The 22,524-nt window shown below is 37.8% G+C and overlaps 1 protein-coding gene across 1 annotated transcript in view; it reads left to right on the top strand.

Moving 5' to 3' along the window:
• Nucleotides 1-4,675: 4,675 nt before the first annotated feature.
• SH2D1B (SH2 domain containing 1B) overlaps nt 4,676-22,524 on the top strand; it is a gene marked incomplete at its 3' end in the record, with an annotated part of 28,451 nt that continues 10,602 nt past the window's right edge. The window contains exon 1 of the mRNA XM_084250079.1: nt 4,676-4,812. Within this exon, the coding sequence (XP_084106205.1) occupies nt 4,679-4,812 (134 nt within the window). The 5' untranslated portion in view covers nt 4,676-4,678. The remainder of the gene's footprint in view (nt 4,813-22,524) is intronic.

The raw sequence follows: 22,524 nt of genomic DNA, 5'->3' as shown, positions 1-22,524 counted from the left end.
TTCCACATATCAGTGAGGTCATAGAGTATTTATTTTTCTCTGACTTATTTTACTTAGCATAATGCACTCAAAATATATCCATATTGTAGAAAATGGTGTGTTTCCTTCTTTTATGATAGATTAGTACTCCATTGTGTATGTGAGATTACATCCTTTTTAATTCTTATTGAGGTAACATTGATCTACAACACTGTATATAATTCAAAGGCATAGGATCACATGTTTTCAGATGTATGTGAGCACACCACTCCCACTGTCAAGGCAGCCATAGCTCTCCACCATGGTCCATTGGAACCCCTCCACAGCCTGCTCTACACATTCCCCTCTACCTAGTAGCTTCGATTTTGCAGTCAGACTTCAAGGGTTTGCCTCTTGACTCCTCTTCATAAACCTACTTCATTCTTCATTTTAGGAATAAGTTCTCTCTAGTTTGCAGTTTGCTGGATGGGATATGGCCACCAGTTCATAGCATAAAAACATACCCTTACATAGCCATTCTTAGGGAATTCTTTTAAATTCTTGCTTCTCTGATTCCATATCCTAAAACTCTCTCTGCTTTTCTTCATCTCCTCCATATTCTTCTGTAAGGTACCTCTGATAACCCAAGATGTATCTCATTTTGGGTTAAGGAACTATCATTGGTTCAGTCAACTATGGCTGGAAGAATAGGCTCATGTTGTACATGTTCTATAGGACTTGGCTTTGCTGTCCATTGATGGAATAAAGATGTTCTTACCACAAAGAAATGGCAATTATGTAACAAGATGGAGGTGTTAGCTAACATTATGGTGGTAATCATTTTACAATATATAAATATATCAAATCAACACATTGTATACCTTAAATGCATAAAATGTTATATGTCAATGTAACATAAAATTGTGTATGTGTGTTTGTGTGTGCAAGGGGAGACCTTAGAAATTACTCTTATGCCCATATAGAACATTATACTTGATGGTGAAAAGCTGAAAGTATTTCCTAAGATCAGGAATAAGAAAAATATATCCACTGTCTCCACTATTATTCAGTAATAGTGGTCCAAATGGAGCAATTAGGCAAAGAAAAGACATAAGAATAATCCAAATTGGAAAAGAAAAAGTGAAATTATCACTATTCACAGATGGCAGGGTAAATATATAGAGAGAATCCAAAGAGTCTACCAGCAAACTACAAGAAATAATAAATGAATATAGTAAAGTGGCAGGAAACGAAATCAATATACAAAAGTCAGTTGCATTTCTATATGCAAACAATGTTTCAGAGAAAGGGAAATAAGAAAAATAATTCAATTTATGATTACAACAAAAAGAATGAAATAGCTGGGAGTAAGCTTAAAAAAGACAATGAAGATGCTTACATTGAAAACTATAAGATAATGTTAAATGAAATAAAAGAAAACATACATACACACAAAAAAATGGAAAGATAACCTGTAGAATAAACATTCTTGGACTGGGAGAATAAACATTCTTAAAACAGCCATATTGTCTAAAGACATTTACAGATTCAATGCAATACTTATAAACTAAAGACATTTACAGATTCAATGCAATACTTATAAAATCCCAGGAATTTTTTCAAGGAAACCCAACAATTATAAATTTGTATGGAATCACAAGGATGCCAAATCATCAAATCAACTCTGAAAGATAAAAAGAAAAGTGGTGGCATCACATTTCCTAGCTTTAAACTATATTTCACAGCAACAATAATCAAAACAGTATGGTATTGGAACAAAAAAAGAAATTCAAAACAAGGGAATAAACAGAAAGCACAGAAATAAACCACTTACCTACATATACAAAAATTAATTCAAAATGGATTAAAGATTTGGATCCATAAAATATATTTTAGAAAACATAGCAATTAAACTATAGGACATCTACTGCAAAAAATGTTTTGGGGGATTTAACTCCAACAGCAGGGTAAACAAAAGCAAAAATAAACAAGTGGGGTGGTCCTCCCTGGTGGCACAAGGGGTTAAGACAAAAACCTCTGGAGCTATCCACAGCTACTGCAGCATGAGTTCAATCCTCAGCCAGGGAGCTAGCCACATGGTGCAACAGACCTCTCCTGACTCACCCACTGCTCCCCTCAGCAGTGTATTTCAATCAGTCTTCCTGTTCTGCTTCCTACTCTGTCTCTGGTGAATCCTCTCACCCTCACACCTCTGGCCTGTACCCCAGTTCTTGTACGCATAAATAAATAAATCTTTTAAATAAATAAATAAACAAATAAGTGGGGTTATGTCAAATTAAAAGCTTTTGTACTTCAAAATAAACCATTACAAAACCACTACAGACTGGGAGAAAATATTTTCACATCACACATATGACAAAGGGCTAGTCTCCAAAATATATAAAGCACTTATACAACTCACAAACAGATAGCCTAATCAAAAAAATGGGCAAAAGACCTAAATATGCACTTTTCTAAAGGGGACATTCAGACCGTCTACAGGCATATAAAAAATTGTTCAGTATCACTTATTATAAGGGAAATACATATCAAAGAGACAATGAGGTATATCACCTTACCACTGTGAAAATGGCCTATATCAAAAATCATGGAAACAACAAATGTTGGTGAGGATGTTAAGAAAAAGGAACGCTCATCCCCGTTAATGGGAATGCAGTTTCCTCTATGGAAAAGCTTATGGCAATACCATTTTAAAAAAAGGAAATCCCGTATCATCGATCCAGTAATATTTCTGGTAGGTATTTACCCAAAGAATATGAAAACACTAATATGAAGATTTATGTTCATAGCATTACTTTCTACAATTGTCATGAAACCAACCTAAATGCCAAATGACAGATGACTGGATATAGAAATTGTGGAATATATACTCAATGGGACTACTCAGTTAACAAAAAAGATGAAATAGTGCCTTTTGGGACAAAATGGATGGAACTTGGGAAGATTATGCTGAATTTTAAATAAGTCAGAAAGTAAAAGACAGATATCACTATCTATGGAATATAAATAACCAAAAACCATATACTGGCAACGCACAGCAAAAACAATTTCTAGACCTAATAAAAAAAGTGTGCTGGTTACCATAAAGAAGAGGGGAAAGGGAGAGAGAATGGGGGAAGAAAGAGAATAGGGCATTGGCGTGGGAAACTTGGTGGGGAGCTAATGAAACATGTGCACATATGGAGAAGTGAAAATGAAGCTCCAAATTATATAAACACATAAACAACTAATAACAGTAGTTTTAAAAAAAAAAAACCCTAAACCCTAAGGGATGAACAACATTCTCCTACAAGAGGGGCCTCCCTGGTCACACAAGGGGTTAAGACGCAATTTATGAAGCAATCAGCAGCCACTGCAGCATGAGTTCAATCCCCTGGCCAGGGAGCTACCCACATGGCATAGCAGAACTCTCCTGACTTGCCTGCTGCTCCCCTCAGCAGTGTATTTCAGTCAATCTGCCTGTTCTGTTCCCCACTCTCTCTCGTGAATTCACTCACCCTCCCCCCATACCTCCGGCCTGTGCCCCAGTTCTTGTATGCATAAATAAATAAATCTTTAAAAAAAAAAAAAACAGGGGTCAGTAAACTACACCTTTATAAGTAGATGGATAAAATGTATTGGTTAATAATTTTTTTAATTACTCTTAAGGCTAACTCTGACTCTCAGATAACAGAAACTATCTTAGCTTAAAAAATCAGCTCTTCAAGGTGGAAAATTCTCAAAAGAGGGGAAAAGGGGGGATTTTCTAATCAACACCAAGTTGTCTAAAGGAGACTGAATATTTCTGACTGGATTTACTTCCTTCATGGGGACATATCCTGCTGCCCTTTGGGATGAGAACTTCAAAGGACAGCAAAAACAATTCCTAGACCTAATAAAAATATATATACTGTTTACTGTAAGGAACAGGGGAAAGGGAGAAAGAATTGGGGAATGAAGAGGGTCTAATATCAAGCCCAATATCCTGTTTTCTTCCACTGAGAAGTATGCCTGTGCTAACTTGTACACCAGGTATCCTTTCCACCTACATCAGCCCCTTCTCCAATAAATGCCGTGCTGACCTTTGTTCCACCAGTGGCCTGGAACCTTAGCCAGGTTCCTAACCTGTCCACAGACTTCCTAGTCCCATTCATGTCTTCAACTTTTCTTGTCATTTAACCCAAGGAAATCACTCCCTTCCAACTGTTCCATTTGTCTGGATGTATCTGGATTCATTCAGCATCTACACACTTGAGCCTTGTTCTAAGATAAGCATGTCATAATCAAAAGCAGTTTTCACAGAAAATAGGCACATACTCCAGTAAAATAGGTGTCCCTCCCTGGAAGGGACACCGATAATTACAAAAGTGAAAACTGGTGACTTAGGGTCAGATGTACGGCTACAAGCCCATTCTAGGGAGCATGCTAGCCCCAGCCACGAAGCCCCAGCCACGACCACTGATTTGTCTGTGTATTCAAACTCCTCTTTCTTCTATCAGTCACACTTGGGCCATTTATAGGCTGAAGTCTTGGTCACTTATCACCCCACCCCTCTCATTTCCTGAATCGTGCAAAACTGCCTTGCACAGAGCAGTATCATCTCCCTCCCACGAGCCAGTGGAGGAAAGAGTATTTCCACGAGTTCCATTGGGCCATCTGCCTCTACTCCAAGCCTTTCCTAGACTGGGGGCTGCGTTCTAGGGATCCGAAAGGGCTCCCCATGGATCTACCTTATTACCATGGCCCTCTGTCCAAGCAAGACTGTGAGACCCTGCTGTTGAAGGAAGGAGTGGATGGCAACTTTCTGTTAAGAGACAGCGAGTCTGTACCAGGTGTCCTGTGCCTCTGTGTCTCGTGAGTAGCCTCGTCCCCCAAAATATTTGGAGACTTATGTTGAATGCCGTGATGATGACCAAACAGAAAAGAAGTTGGATCTCACTCTGGCTTTGCAGCCCAAATGAGCAGAGTGAGAAATAGCTAGACTCTGTCAAGAGAGCGTGGACGGAGGGTGTAAGCTCTGCCCTTCTCTTCTTGATGCTAATGCTATACCCAGGTGAACTCTCTAGGCAGCAGGTGGTGGTGAAGGAAGCCTGGGAGGTGAGGGCATGGAGAGAAGGAGGACGTGTGAGGAATCCCCTCTCCTCTGGACGTCAGTTTGCTTGCTCTGGAGGAGGCATGGGGTCCTTCATGAAATTGCCATTTGAGAGACCAAGTTTTTTATATATATTCTACTAACCCAACTGCAGTACTTAAAATACTAATGATATTACAGATTTTGTTAGATTTGTAAAGGGCTTCAACAGACATCATTTCCTTTCCTTCTGGTCATCTTCCAAGGCAACCATAAGCAACCCCTCTTTTGTTGATGAAGAAATAGATCTGAATTTCTCAGATGACTTGGTATTAAACTCATCTGCATTGCCAGAGTTTAGGGTAAAATTTCAGGCCAGCGTATCAGAGCCATACTGTAGAAGGAAACTGGTTAGCTTGGTTTAGAAAGCAACCCCAAACAAACATCAATAGGAATCTACTATATTAAAGCACTCTCTTCTTTATAAGTATCGCTGAACATTTTCTTCTATCACAGGAATTAAAACCCTGCTTTTCTATAGATGAACTTAAGTGCTTCTTAGAGTTAGGTAGCTATGCGGACAAAAATGACAGTCATTACTAACAGAACAGGCAGGGTATATTTCTTTCCTTAACTAATGGTAGGGATACAGGAAGAAAAAAGACAATGTGAGGATGTTAGCAATTTGAATTTTCAAGTTGCATGTGACATTAAGATTATTTTCATAGATATTTTCAGCTATTGTTAATTCCTCTTAATACTTTCATAATGATTTCATTGACCCATTTTTAGCCTGAGTTCTTTGTGTTTTAATAAGTGATTTTTTGCAGTTTCTATGTATGAAGGTAAAACTTTAAAAAAAAAAGACACACTCAAAAAACAACTACAGACCAATTTCAATTTCATCTAATATCAATATTAAATAAACTACTAACAATTGGAAAGGTCATTAACACATTACAGAAGGTACACTATGCTCCAGTGAGCATCAGTATTGTCATGGATGGTTCCATATTAGGAAAATTATTTCTGTAATTACATATTAATAGTCAAAGTTCACAAATGAATAACTCAATCAAATTTTCTTTAAAGGTGTTAAGTCAAATTCCGCATCCACTGCTCAATAAAACACACACATATATGTATATACACACTACTAGTCATACAAAGTTGACTAACCAACTTTTCCAAAGGCAAGATGAAGTATGCAGAACTTATATTAAAATCATGACTGAGCCAATGGAACGCATGTCAGCACACTGTGTAACATTTTCTAGACAATATTAGCAAGTGTAAATAACCAAAAGAAATACATGTAAGAATTGAGAAGAGAGATGCAAAGTTATTATTTGCAGTTGACTTGATTTTGATGAAATCTAAGAATCAATTGAAAAACCACTGAAAGCTGTAAGGAAATTCAATAAAAATATGTACTGATAAAATTGAAATTTAAAAATCAAGTGCTGTTCATGTATATATAATAACAGTAAGGAAAGATTACAAAACTGTTCATTTATTTTAATAAAAAAAATAATGCCAAAGAATAAGTGTGCTATGAAATGTATGACTTGTATGAAGAAAGCTTAAATATCTGTTGGATTATTCACTAGAGAACTTACATGAATGGAAGGATTCCACTTGGAAGCTTGTAGTTCATGTTAATCTATAAATTCAATGTTTCCAGTATTAAAAAAAAAACAACAAAATTAAGTTTTCTTTCTTCAAGAATATGAAGTTTATCCAGGTGGGAGGTAGAACCTGCTTAAATAGCCAGAAAATTTTAATTAAAACAAAGGAGGGCTAGTTCTATCAAATATTAAAAGAAATTATGAAACTACAGTAATTATTAAAAAGATGAAAATGTTCAGTGCTGACCAATCTATGAATAATATACAGAATGCAAAAATTAGACCAGGTACATATAGAATTTAGCATATGATTTAAAGAGCATTTCAGATCAATGAGGAAAAGACAAATAACAACTAATCATATTAGAACATTTGGTTGGTCACTGAGAAAAAATAAACCCACTTCCCTTTTTTCTTAAAGTAAAATTAGTGCAAAGTGGTTCTAATGTACAACTAACTTCTAATGAAACTATGGGAATTAAGACATAAGAAGACATGAACTATTAAAATATTCCTCAAATTGTTGCCTGTTTTTTTTTTTTTTTAGGAATATTTTTAACAGGCAACTATAAACCAGAGATAGGGGGATGGGGAGAAGGGAGTAAGATCAAAATGGGTGGGAATAGCACAAGGGACAATGGTGATGGTACACAGGTGAATGGGTCATGGGAATTTTGTGGGGACTATAACAGAGATGAAAATGCATACATGGCACAAAAATGAAAAAGGATGCAAAAAAATGTAAAATAAAATAATAAAGAAAAAAAATTTTTTAGATATTCCTCAAATTGAATGACCTTTCTAAACAAGTTGTATAACCCAGAATTTATGAAAGAAAAGATTGATAAATATGACCACTTAAAAAATGATATTAACAGCAAATGAAGGCTATTGACTAACCAACTGAACAGAAATTATTAAGAAGAGATTTTAAAAATCAATAGAAAACTAGGTAACGTGCAAGAGGATGAGAGCTTCTGAAACAAGAAAGTGAAATTGCTAGACCTCACTAATAATGAAAGAAATGCAAATTAAAACAAGAGACCATTTTTTATCTATTCCATGGATGAGAATTTAAACTTTGAACACACCCAGCATGTGCTGGGAAGCAGACACTTACTTGTGCCCATGCAGAAGGGGGTAAAATATAAAAGGCATCAGTGTAAACTTTGACCCATAATTTCATGCATAAAACTCATCTAATTATGACTTCACAAATGTGTGCAAATTGGCATTAACAAAGTTGGTAAATCCAGTTATGGTTCAAAAAAACCTCCAAGACCTGTTGACAAGGTGCAAAGTATGACCCACTTGTGCAAAAAAAAAAAAAAAAAAAAAAAAGCATGTCTATATCCTTGTCTAGTCATATAAATATTTCAGGTCTTATATAAGAAATTTTCAAAAGTTGTTGCAACTGGTGCATAAGTCTGAGTTTTGTTTCCCACTTGCAAGAGGTCTGAGTCTGGGAAAAGGTTACGGATTCATTCTTTTCATTTGATGACTTTGTTACACTATTTAAATGTCTTATGTGTGTGTATTACTTTGTAATTGAAAAAAGTTTATAAAAATGCAGGGAATCTCTACTATCTACTCAAACATTGTCTGAGGACATGGGGCGATGCCAAGGACGCTCCCTAGGGAACTTATATTTTTATTTTCAAGGAGACACAAGACAGGTAAATATGTGAAACAAGGGTGAGGTCTAAATTCTAGAAGAGGCAGTTCTTTATAAATTCAAGGACAGGAGAGTGGGGCTGGGAAGTTTTCTGAACTGAGACTTAGATCGTGAAAATGAGATGAAAGGTATAAGGGGAGGGGAAAGGTAGGATGTAGGGTGCTTTAAAGCGCTAATGAATCACACAGGCTTCTGTAGAGGTAGTTTGGAAACCAACTTTTGGAAAGGTCAATATGGAATAGTATTATAGGATCTTAAAAGAATGACTTTGTAGATGGTAGGGAAATAAGGATGGTTTCTGAGTAGGGACATGACAAGATCAAGACTATATGGGGGTGGGCCAAAGACAACAAAAGAGACAGTTGTGTCTGGATGAGAGATGGTGAGGAACTAGCTAGAGTGAGGTGAGCAGGTGGGATGGAAAAAAGAAGGTGCAAGGCTGTGACAGTGGCAGCAGGGTGAATAGTTTACACTGGGATTCTCTTTAAAAATTGATGCTCTGTTCTGTAACACATCAACTCATTTGTATATTCATCAAGAGCAAAAGAAATGATAAGAAATGATACTAATAAATCAAATGGAAAGGCAATCTGTATGTGATCAAATCTCACCCTCCTCCCTGCCATGGCACTAAAAACCTAGTAGCAGATAGCACTGACCAGAAAACTAGTTGGTAACCTGGCTTCCTGATCTAAAGTGTGATAACTTCCAAAAAACACCCACACGTGAAGCACTGCCTGAATAGTGTGAATTCATGAATGTCAGAGGTTGAAACTGGCTTTGCCTTTTTAATCAGCAGAATCAAAATGGCTTGCATATTAGGAGCAGTAATGTATGTATCTGCAGGTTTGACGGGAAAGGGGCTGTCTAGCCACAGGAAGCCCGCAGGTGAGATGACATGCTGCCTTTGCTCACTGAGGAGGAAAAGGCAATAGCAAAAATAAGTGAGAGGCACTGGAGTCAGTTCCAGTTCTCAGATTCCCAGATCTTTGGAACGACTCTAGAATTCAGGAAGAAAAAAGCTTTTGCTATATTTTGTTTTAGAAAAATCAATGTAGAGCGAGGAATAACAAAGAAAGCAGATATTATTTAAATCTTATGAGACTACCCTCTATGCATATGCAATGAGAAGTACACACACACACACATACACACACCGGAAATGGTTCATTATATATGATAACTGTCAACTTGTTTTTCAAGTTATGTTATAGATACCAATTCACATCAAAAAAGTCAATACATGTTATTTCATGTTTGATTAGTATTTTATTGATTGGATATATCATGATTTATAAATAATCATACATTTAAGTTATTTCCAATTCAGTCCAATGGACCTAATGTAATATGAGAAAAATAACTTTTGTAATCACATCTTTGAAAGTTTGCCCAACTCTCTCCTTAGGATAAAATCCTAGACATTTTTATATATTTACACACTGAAAAATTGGTACAACAAAAGATTTTACCAATGCTCACTCCAGCCAAGCTCAATGAGAAGACCAAAAATCAAGTCTTAGAGCGTTCTTTATTGGCTTGAGTTCTTGTGTTATGTCTGGAAAATTACAGAATATGTATTTGATATCCTAAGGCACAGTCAATTCCATTTCCTTCAACTGATCTTTTGAAGTTTGGATAAAATAAAGCCGAAAACTCAAACCTGAGCAAATCTTACCTCAACACTGGCCACAGCGCGAGATCACCTGCTAATTTGTAGACTGTGCATGAACTTGACCAAAGTTGAAGCCATTGCACAGTCTGTCACAAGATCAAATCCTGTTGAAAACTGTGAGACAATTTAAAATAAGCAGAAATTTAGAAGACTAGTAGTCTAACTTTTACAAATCTCTAGTGAAAATTTAATGCTAAAGATATTTAGGTGGTCTTTAAAAGCTCTATGCATTTCTCTCTTCGGCAGAGTTTAAGATTTCTGCAAGATAACCGAAAAAGTAGTCATTTCAATACAGCACATATTGGAAACCTTAAAAAACTCTTCAGGTCTTGTTCCTATTTTTCTGTCCAGAAATGTTCTCTGGGTATTCTTACACCGGAAACAAGCCACCACATACTTACTGAAGACCCACAGTAAATATAGGGAACTTTTTTTTCCTGTCTATTACAAAGACTAACCACAAACACAGCAAAAGTCATATGTCAAATGAATTGAAACATGGTTTATATATTAGATCCAAAAAGATCACATTCATATAGTCTCTTATAACATGAATTATTTTTATTGAGATATCATTGACATAAAAAGTGTACAGCTTGTTGAATTTTGAAATTAGTATTCATGTGAAATCATCACCCCAAGAGAGATAATGAAGATATTCACAACTCTCAAATTTCCTTTACGCCCCTTTGTAATCTCACCTTACCATACCTCCAACCTTCCCCTTATTCCAGGTCACCATCTTCTGTTTTCTGGCATTATAGAGTAATGCATATTTCCACAATTCAATATAAACCAAACCATAAGGTAGAAGTCTTTCTTTCAGAGTGATTGAGTTCATCCATGTAATTACACACATCAAAGTTCACCCTTTTATTGCTGAGTAGTATTCCATTCTAGAGAGAACCACAATTTGTTTACCCATTTATAGCCATTACAACAAAGGTTTCTATGAATATTTGTAACCAAGTCTTAAGGACTTTTTTTTTTTCATTTCTCCTATGTAAATAACTGGGCGTGGAATGACTGAGTTATATGTTCAATGTAGATTTATATTTTTAAAGAATTGCTTGACTGTTTTCCAAAGTGATTGCACTGTTTTATTTCTTTTTTTATAAATTAATTTTTTAAATTTTTTTACATCATTGTTCATTTTTTAAACAATATTTGCTTCCCCCACCCCCTCAGGTGTGGTCCCCATAGAGTTTCCTTCCCCAGTGCACCCGTGCACCATCACCTCAGTCCCCTGTGCTCTTCCCTCCCTCCCTCTCATCCCTCTCCCTCCTCCTCCCCTGCAGGATGTCTCTGATTTATAATTGTCCGTTTTTGCTTTGTTGTGTTTGGTACTGTTATTATTTTTTTACACTGATGTCTTATTTGGTTCCCCTATATTCCTGCTACAAATGAAACCATCTGATATTTTTCTCTTTCCTTCTGGCTTATTTCACTGAGCATAATTCCTTCTGGTTCTGTCCAGGTTGCTGCAAATGGCAAGAGTTTATCTTTTTTTGATTGCTGAATAATAGTCTATTGTGTATACATGCCACATCTTCTTGATCCAGTCATCTATTTTTGGCCATTTGGGCTGTTTCCAGGTTTACCTATTGTAAATAGTGCTGCAATAAACACAGGTGTACAGATGTTCTTTTGAATCAAAATTTTTGTGTCCTTTGGGTAAATCCCTAGCAGTGGAATTGCTGGGTCTTATGGTAGCTCCATTTTTAGTAGATTGAGGAACTTCCAGACAGCTTTCCATAGTGGCTGGACCAGTGTGCACTCCCACCCGCAATGTAGGAGAGTTCCTTTTTCACTATATCCTCGCCAACATTTGTTATTGCTTGCTTTTTTGATATGTGCCATTCTTACTAGTGTAAGGTGGTATCTCAATGTGGTTTTAATTTGCATTTCCCTGATGATAAGGGATGTTGAACACTTTTTCACATGCCTGTTGGACATTTGCATTTCCTCTTTGGAGAAATGTCTTTTAAGTTCTGCCCATTTCTTTTTTTTTTTTTAATGTCAATTTATTTATTTATTTATTTTTTAAATAATAAATTTTATTTTTATATTCCCCATACAATTGTAGCCCCCCCATTCTGACCCCAATCCCTCCCCTCCCGCCCCTCACCCCCCAAAAAGTGTCTCTGGTTCATAGTTTTTTGTTGATTTTGATTTTCACTTTCTTATATTCATTTTCCTGGTCCCTTATTTAAGTTTTCTAGATTCCTGCTATGAGTGAGACCATCCGGTATTTTTCTTTTTCTTTTTGGCTTATTTCGCTGAGCATGATCCCTTCCAGCGCCATCCATGTTGCTGCAAATTGCATGTGTTTATCTTTTTTGAATGCTGAGTAATATTCCATGGTGTATATGTACCACATCTTCTTGATCCAGTCATCTATTTTTGGGCATTTGGGCTGTTTCCAAAGCTTAGCTATTGTAAATAGTGCTGCTATAAACATAGGGGTGCAGGTGTTCTTTGGAATGGATGTTTCTGTGTCCTTAGGAGCTTACATATGATCCAGCAATTCCACTTCTGCCCATTTCTTGACTGGATTGTTTATTTTGTTTTGTTGAGTCGTGTGAATTCTTTGTATATCTTTGTGATCAGTCCCTTATCAGATGACGAGTGCCAAGATTTTTTCCCAATCAGTGGGGTGTCTCTCTGTTTTGGTTAATGTCTCTTTTTGCTGTGCAGAAGCTTTTCAGTTTGATGTAATCCCAGGTGTTTATATTTTCCTCGACTTTCTTTGCTTTGGGTAATGAGTGTTTAAAGATATTATTGTGATATATGTCTTGTAGTGTCTTACCTATATTTACTTCTATATATTTTATGGTTTCAGGTCTTATGTCCAGCTCTTTTATCCATTTTGAGTTGATTTTTGGATTGCACTATTTTATATTCCCACTGGAATTGTGAAAGTTCTGATTGCTTTTTATGCCAAGTCTTTTTTATTTTAACCCTATTAATAAGTGTGTAGTGATATGTCATTGTGGTTTAATTTACATTTCACCAATGACAACCGAGCAACTTTTCTACCATGTGTCTTCTTTGATGAAATGTCTTTTCAACTATTTTGCCCATTTAAAATTTTTCCTATTTATTTTCTTGAGTCTTGATGCTTCTTTACATATTCTGGATATAGGTTCCTTTTTTTTAAGATTTATTCATTTATGTGTACAAGAACTGGGGTACATGACAGAGATGTGGGGGGTAAGAGAATTCACCAGAGACAGAGTGGGGAGCAAAAGAGGCAGATTGACTGAAATACACTGCTGAGGAGAGAAGTGAGCGAGACCCAGAGGTCTGCTGCACCATGTGGGTAGCTCCCTGCCCGGCTGAGGATTGAACTCTGCAAAAGCTGCAGATAACTTCACAGTACTGTGCTTAATCCCTTGTGCCACCAGGGAGGCCTAGGATGTAGGTTCTTTATAAAAGTTGGTTCACGGATACAGTATTTTCTTTCATTTTGTGGCTTGTATTTTCATTCTTCTAATAATATATTTCAAAGAGTAGAGTTCTTAATTTTCATGAAGCCAGATTTATCACTTTTTTTTTGGTCAAAGCTCATGCAGCTAATAAATCCTTCCCTAACTCAATTCACAAAAATGTTCTCCTGCTTTCTTCTAGTGTTTTGTAGTTTTAGATTACATGGTATAGCTCATTCTGATTTGATTTTTTATATCTAGATAAGGTCAAGGCTGAAGTTCATTTTATTAAATAGAGTTTTTTCATTGAAAGAAATTATTATCCTTTCTCCCAATAAATATTTTTTTTGGTTAAAAAAAAAATCTATTGACCATCTAAGTTTGGGTCTGTTTCTAAGCTCTTACCATTCATTATTCTTTTAGTCTAACTTTATGCAAATTCGGTAGTGTTAATTACTGTCAATTTTTAAGAAATCTTGAAATCAGACAGTATAAGTTCCACAGTATTTTCATGGTTATTTTAATTATCTTACATCCTTGGTATCTCGTACATATTTTATTTATTTATTTATTTATTTTAAAGATTTATTTTTTTATTTATACAAGAACCAGGACACAGGCCAGATGCGCGGGAGGATGAGAGGATTCACCAGAAACAGAGCGGGGAACAGAACAGGCAGACTGACGAAATACACTGCTGAGGGGAGCAGCGGGCGAGATAGGAGAGGTCTGCCTGGCCATGTGGGACCCTTGCCTACTGGCCAGGATCGAACCAGTGGGGCAGAGGCTGCGGACAACCTCACAATGCTGTGCTCAACCACCTGCGCCACCAGGGAGGCCTCTCACACATATTTTAGATTCAACTTTTTGACTGACACCAAAAAAATGTCTGATGGGATTTAGACTGATAAATCGATGATCAGTTTGGGGAGAAATGAAATGGTAATAGGGGGCCTCCCTGGTGGCGCAAGGGGTTAAGACAAAACCTATGAAGATATCCACAGCCTGTGCAGCATGAGTTTAATCCCCAGGCAGGGAGGTGACCCACATGGTGCAGCAGACTTCTCCTGTCTTGCCTGCTGCTCCCCTCAGCAGGATATTTCAGTAGCTCTGCCTGTTCTGTTCCCCACTCTGTCTCTGGTGAATCCTCTCACTCCCCACACCTCTGGTCTACACCCCAGTTCTTGTATGCATAAATAAATAAATCTTTATCCAAAAAAAAGGGAAAGAAATGAAATGGTAATATAGACACCCCTCAAAGAGATTTTTTTTTTTGGTTTCTCAGTTCATGTACAAGTTACTTTTATATTACACTGTAGTCATTTAAATGTACAATAGCATTGCTTAAAAAAACTCAATTAAAAAAACATTTTATTGCTAAAAATGCTAATCATCTTGTTAGCCTTCAGAGAGTCGTGATCTTTTTGCTGGTGGAGGGTCTTGTATCATTGTTGATATCTGCTGACTGATCAGGGTGGTGGTTGCTGAAGTTTGGGGTGGCTGTGGCAATTTCTTAAAATAAAGCAGCAGTGAAGTTCACCACATCAATTAACTCTTCCTTTCACAAGAGATGTCTATACAGCATAAAAAACTGTTTGATAGCACTTTATCAACAGTAAAACTTTCAAAATTGGAGTCAAACCTGCTATTTTATCTACTAAGTTTATGTCATATTCTAAATCCCTTGCTGTCATTTCAACAATGTTCACAGCATCTTCACCAGAGGGAGAGTTCATCTCAAGAAACCATTCTTTTGTTCTTCCATAAGAAACAACTCCTCATGTGTTAAAGTTCTATCATGAGATTGCAGAATTCAATCACCTCTCCAGGCACCACTTCTAATCCTAGTTCTCTTGCTATTTCTACTGCACTGGCAGTCACTTCCACTACCAACGTCTTGAATCCTTCAAAGTCATTCATGAGGGTTGGAATCGACTTCTTCCAAAAAAATGTTGATATTTTGACCTGCTCCCATCAATCACAAATATTCTTAATCATATCTAGAATGTTGATTCTTTTCCAGTTTTTAATTTATTATTTTTTGTGGGCTTTTCTTTCATTTTTTAAATAACATTGTGTAGTCCCTTAAAATTCTCACCACCAGCTGGCTCATGAACCTTCACCATAGTCCCTTGTGCTCTTCTCTCCCCGTTTTGATCCCTTTTCCTCCCCCACCTCTCGCAGAATGTCTCTTATTTATGGTTGCCTGCTAGTTTTAGTTTGCCCAGCTGCATCAGAACTGTTATCTATGGCAGCTACAGCCTGATGAAATGTGTTTCTTAAATAAGACTTGAAAGTTGGAATGACTCCATCCATGGGCTGCACAATGGGTGTTACGCAGCAGGCATGAAATCAGCATTAACCTCCTACATCTCCATCAGAGCTTTTATGTCATGTAGATGGCTTCTTTCTTTAAACCTTATGAACCAACCTCTGCTAGCTAGCTTCAGACTTTCCTTCCGCAATTTCCTTACCTCTCTCAGCCTTCATAAAATTAAAGAGAGTTTAGCTCTCACTCTGGATTAGGCTTTTGGTTAAGAAAACATTGTGACTGGGTTGATCTTCTATCCAGACCACTAAAACTTTCTCCATATCAGCTTTAAGACTGTTTTGCTTTCTTGTCACTTATGTGTTCAATGGATGGGCACTTCCAATTTCCTTCAAGAACTTTCCTTTTATTCATAATTTGGCTAACTGGTGTAAGAGGCCTAACTCTCAGTCTGTCTAGGCTTTGGCATACCTTCTACTCCAAGCATAATATTCTCTAACTTTTGATTTAAAATGAGAGAGATGTGTCTCTTTTTTTCACCTGATCAATTAGAGACCATTGTAGGCCATTAATTGGCCTAATTTCAATACTGTTGTATCCCAGAATAGGAAGACCCAAAGTGAGGGAGAGAAATCGGGGAACAGTGTGAATAGTCAGTCTGTGGAGCAGTCAGAACACACACGAATCTAGAGATACCCGGGACTTTCAACTCAGATATACATTGTACTGAACGCATTAAGTTTGAAATGCCTAGTAAACATCCAAGAGGAGATTTTGAGTGGACAGTTGAATAAATAGTGTGGAGGTAAGAGGCAATGAAAATTCAAATATAATTTGATAAGAATTTTTTGATACTTTTAACGATATTCAGTCTTCACAATATTTCAATCTTCTTTTACAACATTCAGGCTTTCCATGCAAAAATATTGCTTCTCCCTGTATTCTATGAAGTGTTTCTTCATGTCTCTCGGTAAAATTTTTTCCTATAGGATAGGTACACTTCTTAAGCTAATTCACTGTAATTCAACAAATACTTATTACATGTGCTCTATGAGACAGGCAATTGATAGAGTGAAAAGGACAATCAAATTTCTGCCTTCTGGAACTCACAGTGAAATGTGAATTGCATGCAGATGAATAGATGGATAATTAAAATTCATTATGATACATGGTATACTTGCATAATCTGAGGTGACTTTTTCATAATTGTCCCCTTTTATCTCCATTGGAGCACCTCACTACAAGGCGCTTTACAGGAAGCACTCAGTGGCCCCAATCATGGGTTCAGCTGTCCAGCGCTGCAAGCACTTTGAGCGAAGCCTTGGAGGGCTAAGAGGCCATGGGATGGACTATTGTTGTGTGTGGACAGCGAGAAATTTGGGATCTTGATTATCTTGATTATCATAGCTTTATTAGACTTGAGACCTGGTAAGACTGGGGTATAACAGGTGAACTCCATCTATCCAACACTCCTCTTCTTTCCCCGCAAGAATCAATCAACAGGTACCCTTCCCCATCATGTCCTCCCAAAGACATAGGGGTGGGAGCAGAAATCAGGGAAGCAAATTCTTAGACTATATTCATTTTAGGTCCATTTTTTTTAAAGATTTATTTATTTATTTATACAAGCACTGGGGTACAGGCCAGAAGGGCGGGAGGGTTAGAGGATTCAACAGAGACAGAGCGGGGAACAGAACAGGCAGACGGATGGAAAGCACTGCTGAGGGGAGCAGCGGGAGAGACAGGAGAGGTCTGCCGCACCATGTGGGACCTTCGCAGGCCGGCTGGGATTGAACTGGCGCTGCAGAGGCTGCAGACAGCTTCACAGCACTGTGCTCAACCGCCTGCGCCACCAGGGGAGGCTCCATTTTAGGTCCATTTTTTAAAGTATCTAAAACTTTTTTCTGAATATTAAAAAAGTAAAACCTTCCTTAATGCAAATTACTAGAGAATAAATACATAGCCTTTACAGCAAAATAATACTTCAAGAAGGATGAGTTGCTGGCAAAAATAATACTTAATGGTAAGCTCTTTTTATCTATTTAATTGTTTTGTTCTTGTTTGCTCAAAGGCTGTTTCATCTGGAATCTAGAAGATATACTGCTGAGATTACTCAAGAATAAAATAGCAAAATCAGTACCTTACTTTCAATAAAATCACCCCTATAAAGATCCAAAATGTGCAAAACAGATTTTTACAAAGTTTCAGAATAAGAGGTAGGATTGTTTGAAGAAGAACAAACCACACCAAAGGTTAATATTTGGAATAATCTTATGCTTAAATACTTACCATTGACCAACTAGTATAAGCATTTTTTCTAACAGTTGAAAAACTTTCCACCAAAAAACCCTCAGAACTTAACACAGAGACAAAAGCCCCCATCCTGTCATTTGTCGTTCCTTTATCTCAAAATTACACGTTAGAAAAGCTATTTTACTTGTATTGTATTCTACTTTCATTATTAATTGTAATTTAATACTTTTTATGGATTGCCCAATTTTTTATTTTTGAATACTATATTTTGATTAATTTATTCTAATTATTCATATCAGAAAATAGGTATTATAAGCATTTTCACTAATTTACCATTTTACTGATTTTATATTTATGCTTTCTTATATTTTAAATGTACTTAAGTATATTAAATATTTTAATTTCACTGATCTTTGCCTTTAAATAAATGAAATATTGACATTTTAGTTTTGTTCCAATATTGTCAATCTCAAAGAGCTGACATTTGGACTTATAAATTGCATGCATTTTTTAACTTTACGAACTTTTCCAAATTATACTCCATTATAATTCATAAAACTTTGTACAGCTCCATACCGCAACCAATATTTGGCATTAGTAAGTTCTTATAGCTTTGCCAATCTGGAAGGAAATGATATTTAATTGTGGTTTAGTTTGTATTTTCCTGATTGATAGTGAAGTGGGCCATCTCTTCACAGGTTTTTTTTTTTTTAATTTTTTAAAAGATTTATTTGTTTATGCATGCAAGAACTGAGGTACAGGCCAGAGGTGCAGGGTGGAGGGCAGGGTGCAGGGGTGAGAGGATTCACCACAATCAGAGTGGGGAGCAGAACAGGCAGATCCACTGAAATACACTGCTGAGGGAAGCAGCAGGCGAGACAGGAGAGGTTTGCTGCACCATGTGGGTAGCTCCCTGGCTGGCCAGGGATTGAACTCATGCTGCAGTGGCTGCGGATAGCTTCACAGCGCTGTGCTTTAACCCCTTGCACCACCAGGGAGACCCTTCACATGTTTGTTTTTTTAAAGATTTATTTATTTATGCATACAAGAACTGGGGTACAGGCCAGAGGTGTGTAGAGTGAGAGGATTTACCAGAAACAGAGTGGGGAACAGAACAAGTGGATTGACTGAAATACACTGCTGAGGGGAGCAACAGGTGAGGCAGCAGAGGTCTGCTGTGCCATGTGGGTTGCTCCCTGGCCATCTGGGGATAGAACTTGTGCTGCAGTGGCTGCAGATAGCTTCATAGGTTGTCTTAATCCCTTGCACCACTAGGGAGGCCCCCTTCACATGTCTAATTAAAACATGTTTCACATGTTTAATGGTGATTTATCTTTTTCTGGTTACACATTTGGGTTCTTACTATATATTAGTGTTCTAATTATCTTCCACCGAACTGAACTTTTCTACTGTTGACCACATATTTGGTAAATAGGAGATTTAATTTTAATATAGAGAGTTCATTCATCTTTTTTAATGGCTTGTACTTTTCATGATTTAAGAACATCTTCCTTAATTCAAGGTCATTTAGTTGTTGACATGTTTATTCCTCCTAAGCGTAATGATTTGTTTTTTCCATAATTGCATCTTCAATTAGAGTGTGAAGTAGAGACTCACATGATTCAATGTTTCCACATGAAAACATTACCATTTAAAAAATAATCCATCCCCCTCTACCCTCCCTGCCATGCCAATTCGGTCATATATCAAGTTTTCATACATCTATGCATCTGTTTCTGGGCTGTTCTATTCCATTAATATCTTTTCTACCCAGGAACCAGTTCCTCGCTTTATAAGAAGACATGAGGCATGTTAAGACAGGTACACTCTTCTCCCTTGCCTCTCCCTCCACACACACAATTTCCTTCTTCCAAATTAACCTGACTATTCTAGAACCAGATTTTTGTGTAAATAAGTAGCATGAACTGATTCACATTTTTGAAAAGAACTACCTATTTGTATGAAAAATGATGTCAGAGAGAAGGGGAAAAAGCACTACATTAATGCCTTTGAATAGGTGAGAGGGGATGAGTTTAGTGGGAATAGGAAAGATTAACTTAACAGAACAGCATGCAAAGTTCTTCCATGGTAACAAAGGCAGAGTATATGAATACAGATGCTGATAAGTGTGCTGGTGGATGTCTGGAAATTCTCTTCTGACTGCATTGATCTTCTCAGTGACATCATCTGTCAAGGGTAAGGTATTGAGCATCTAAGAAGAAAGGAAACTTAGGGTCATCAATTTAAAGTGAGACCAGTCAACAAGACTGTGTGGGGCTCCCAGCCACATACAGCTGTAGAGAGTTAAGCTTAATCAGCTTATTAGTTAAGCTTAATCAGCTTTATTGAGTAAATAAAATGAAAGATGGTAAGAGAACTAAAGGCATATATAAAGGAGTGATTACAATGGTGGACAAGCAATTTAAGCCAGGTACAGAGAGGGATGAAGATATGAGTGAGGGACAGTGAAAAGTGATAGGTCAATGAACTGGAAGGTCTATGAGGTCAAAGGATTGTTTGCAGTGGCAGATGAGAGGAAGGGCTGTGGAAAGGCAAGAAGTAGGGGCAGGAGTGGGATGCATGAAACTCGCACAATGGAAGGGTTGAAGTTATTGGCAAATATAAATTCAACATTATTTTAACAGGGTAATCCCCAGGGAAAGGCAAGTTTCCCAGTTCCCTGCCCCACCCGAGGAAGGGTATTGCTGAACAAGGAGGAGAGGCTAGAGAGAACTGGGAGAAGGAAAGAAGGTCAGGAAGGAGACCTGGAGGAGGCATGTGTAGCAAAGAGACAAGTGAAGAAGCTGCACTTGCTTCTTGGCCTTGGACTTGTGTAGGTATTTGGGGGACATGGAAGGAGACACTTGAAAAAGATGTGGGTAAGAGACCCGTGGGGAGGCTGACAATGGCAGTCTTTTTCTTGGTGTTGACTTTGCTCTTCTCCTTCCAGACTTACCTGACCCCTTGTGCCCCTTCCCTATGGGTCCCCAGCAGAAGGTGCCTTAGGCTTGTGCAAGCTTCTGGGCTAACCAAAAGCCGGGCATTTACCCACAAGGAGATGGGTTACTTTGGGTGCTTGATTTGGAAACTATATTCTTTCTCTTTCCCTTCTCTTTGTTGCACACTAATTATATTTTCTTTTCTTTTCTTTTAAAGATTTATTTATTTATTTATACAAGCACTGGGTACAGTCAGAAGCGCGGGAGGGTGAGAGAATTCACCAGAGACAGAGCAGGGAACAGAACACGCAGACTGACCAAATACACTGCTGAGGGGCACAGCAGGAGAGGTCTGCATTCCATGTGGGACCCTTGCTGTGGCAGGGGATTGAACCAGCGCTGCAGAGGCTGCGGGCAGCTTCGCAGCCCAGCGCTCAACCGCTACACCACCAGGGGAGGCCCTAATTATATTAATTTTCTACTGAAGGCCTTACGCACTAGAGTATGTTTTGTCTTGTTGCGGCAGATGGTAGAACCCACTTAGAACAGGCAGGTTTGGGGGTCTCGGGGTTCCCCTCACCCTACGTGATAACATTATGAGCAGGACTAGTTTCAATCTAGTATGCACTTGGTTTAATGCAATTCTGTCACCAACTCACACTTTAAAAAAAAATTATTTATTGATGCATACAAGAACTGGGTTGTAGGCCAGAGGTGTGGGGGGTGAGAGGATTCACCAGAAACAGAGTGGGGAACAGAACAGGCAGATGTACTGAAATACACTGCTGATGGGAGCAGCGTGAGAGGAGAGGTCTGCTGTGCCATGTGGGTGTCTCCCTGGCTGGGGATCGAACTCATGCTGCAGTGGCTGCGGATAGCTCCATAGGCTGCATCCCAACCCCTTGCGCCACCAGGGAGGCACCCAACTCACAATTTTTAATAATCTTTTAACAAGAGATCTTAGTTTCATTTTCCCCTGAGCCCCCATCCTGATTATGAACATGGGGGTGATTGGATGCTGTTGGTGAAGGACAAAATCGTTGAAGGGGAAGAGTTCAAGGAACTAAGAAATTGGGATTTTAAACATTTGGGTTGTTTCCAGGTTTTACCTATTGTAAATATTGCTGCAATAAACATAGGTGTACAGGTGGTCTTTTGAATCAATGTTTTTGTGTCCTTTGGGTAGATCCCTAGTAGTGGAATTGCCAGGTCATAAGGTAGCTCCATTTTTAGTAGATTGAGGAACCTCTAGACAGCTTTCCATAGTGGTTGGACCAGTTTGCACTCCCACCCGCAATGTAGGAGAGTTCCTTTTTCACCACATCCTCGCCAACATTTGTTGTTGCTTGTTTTGATATGTGTCATTCTTACTGGTGTAAGGTGGTATCTCAATGTGGTTTTGATTTGCATTTCCCTGATTGTAAGGGATGTTGAACATTTTTTCATATGCCTGTCGGCCATTTGCATTTCCTCTTTGGAGCAATGTCTTTTAAGTTCTTCTTCCCATTTCTTGACTGGATTGTTTATTTTGTTTTTGTTGAGCCATATAAGTTCTTTGTATATCTTTGTGATCAGTCCCTTATCAGTTGACTGGGGTGCAAAGGTTTTTTCCCAATCAGTGGGGTGTC

Source organism: Talpa europaea (assembly GCF_964194135.1).
Source record: "Talpa europaea genome assembly, chromosome: 12".
Lineage (NCBI taxonomy): Eukaryota > Metazoa > Chordata > Mammalia > Eulipotyphla > Talpidae > Talpa > Talpa europaea.
Note: the sequence above shows the minus strand (reverse complement) of the source record. Positions and strands in the feature narration are given on the sequence as shown.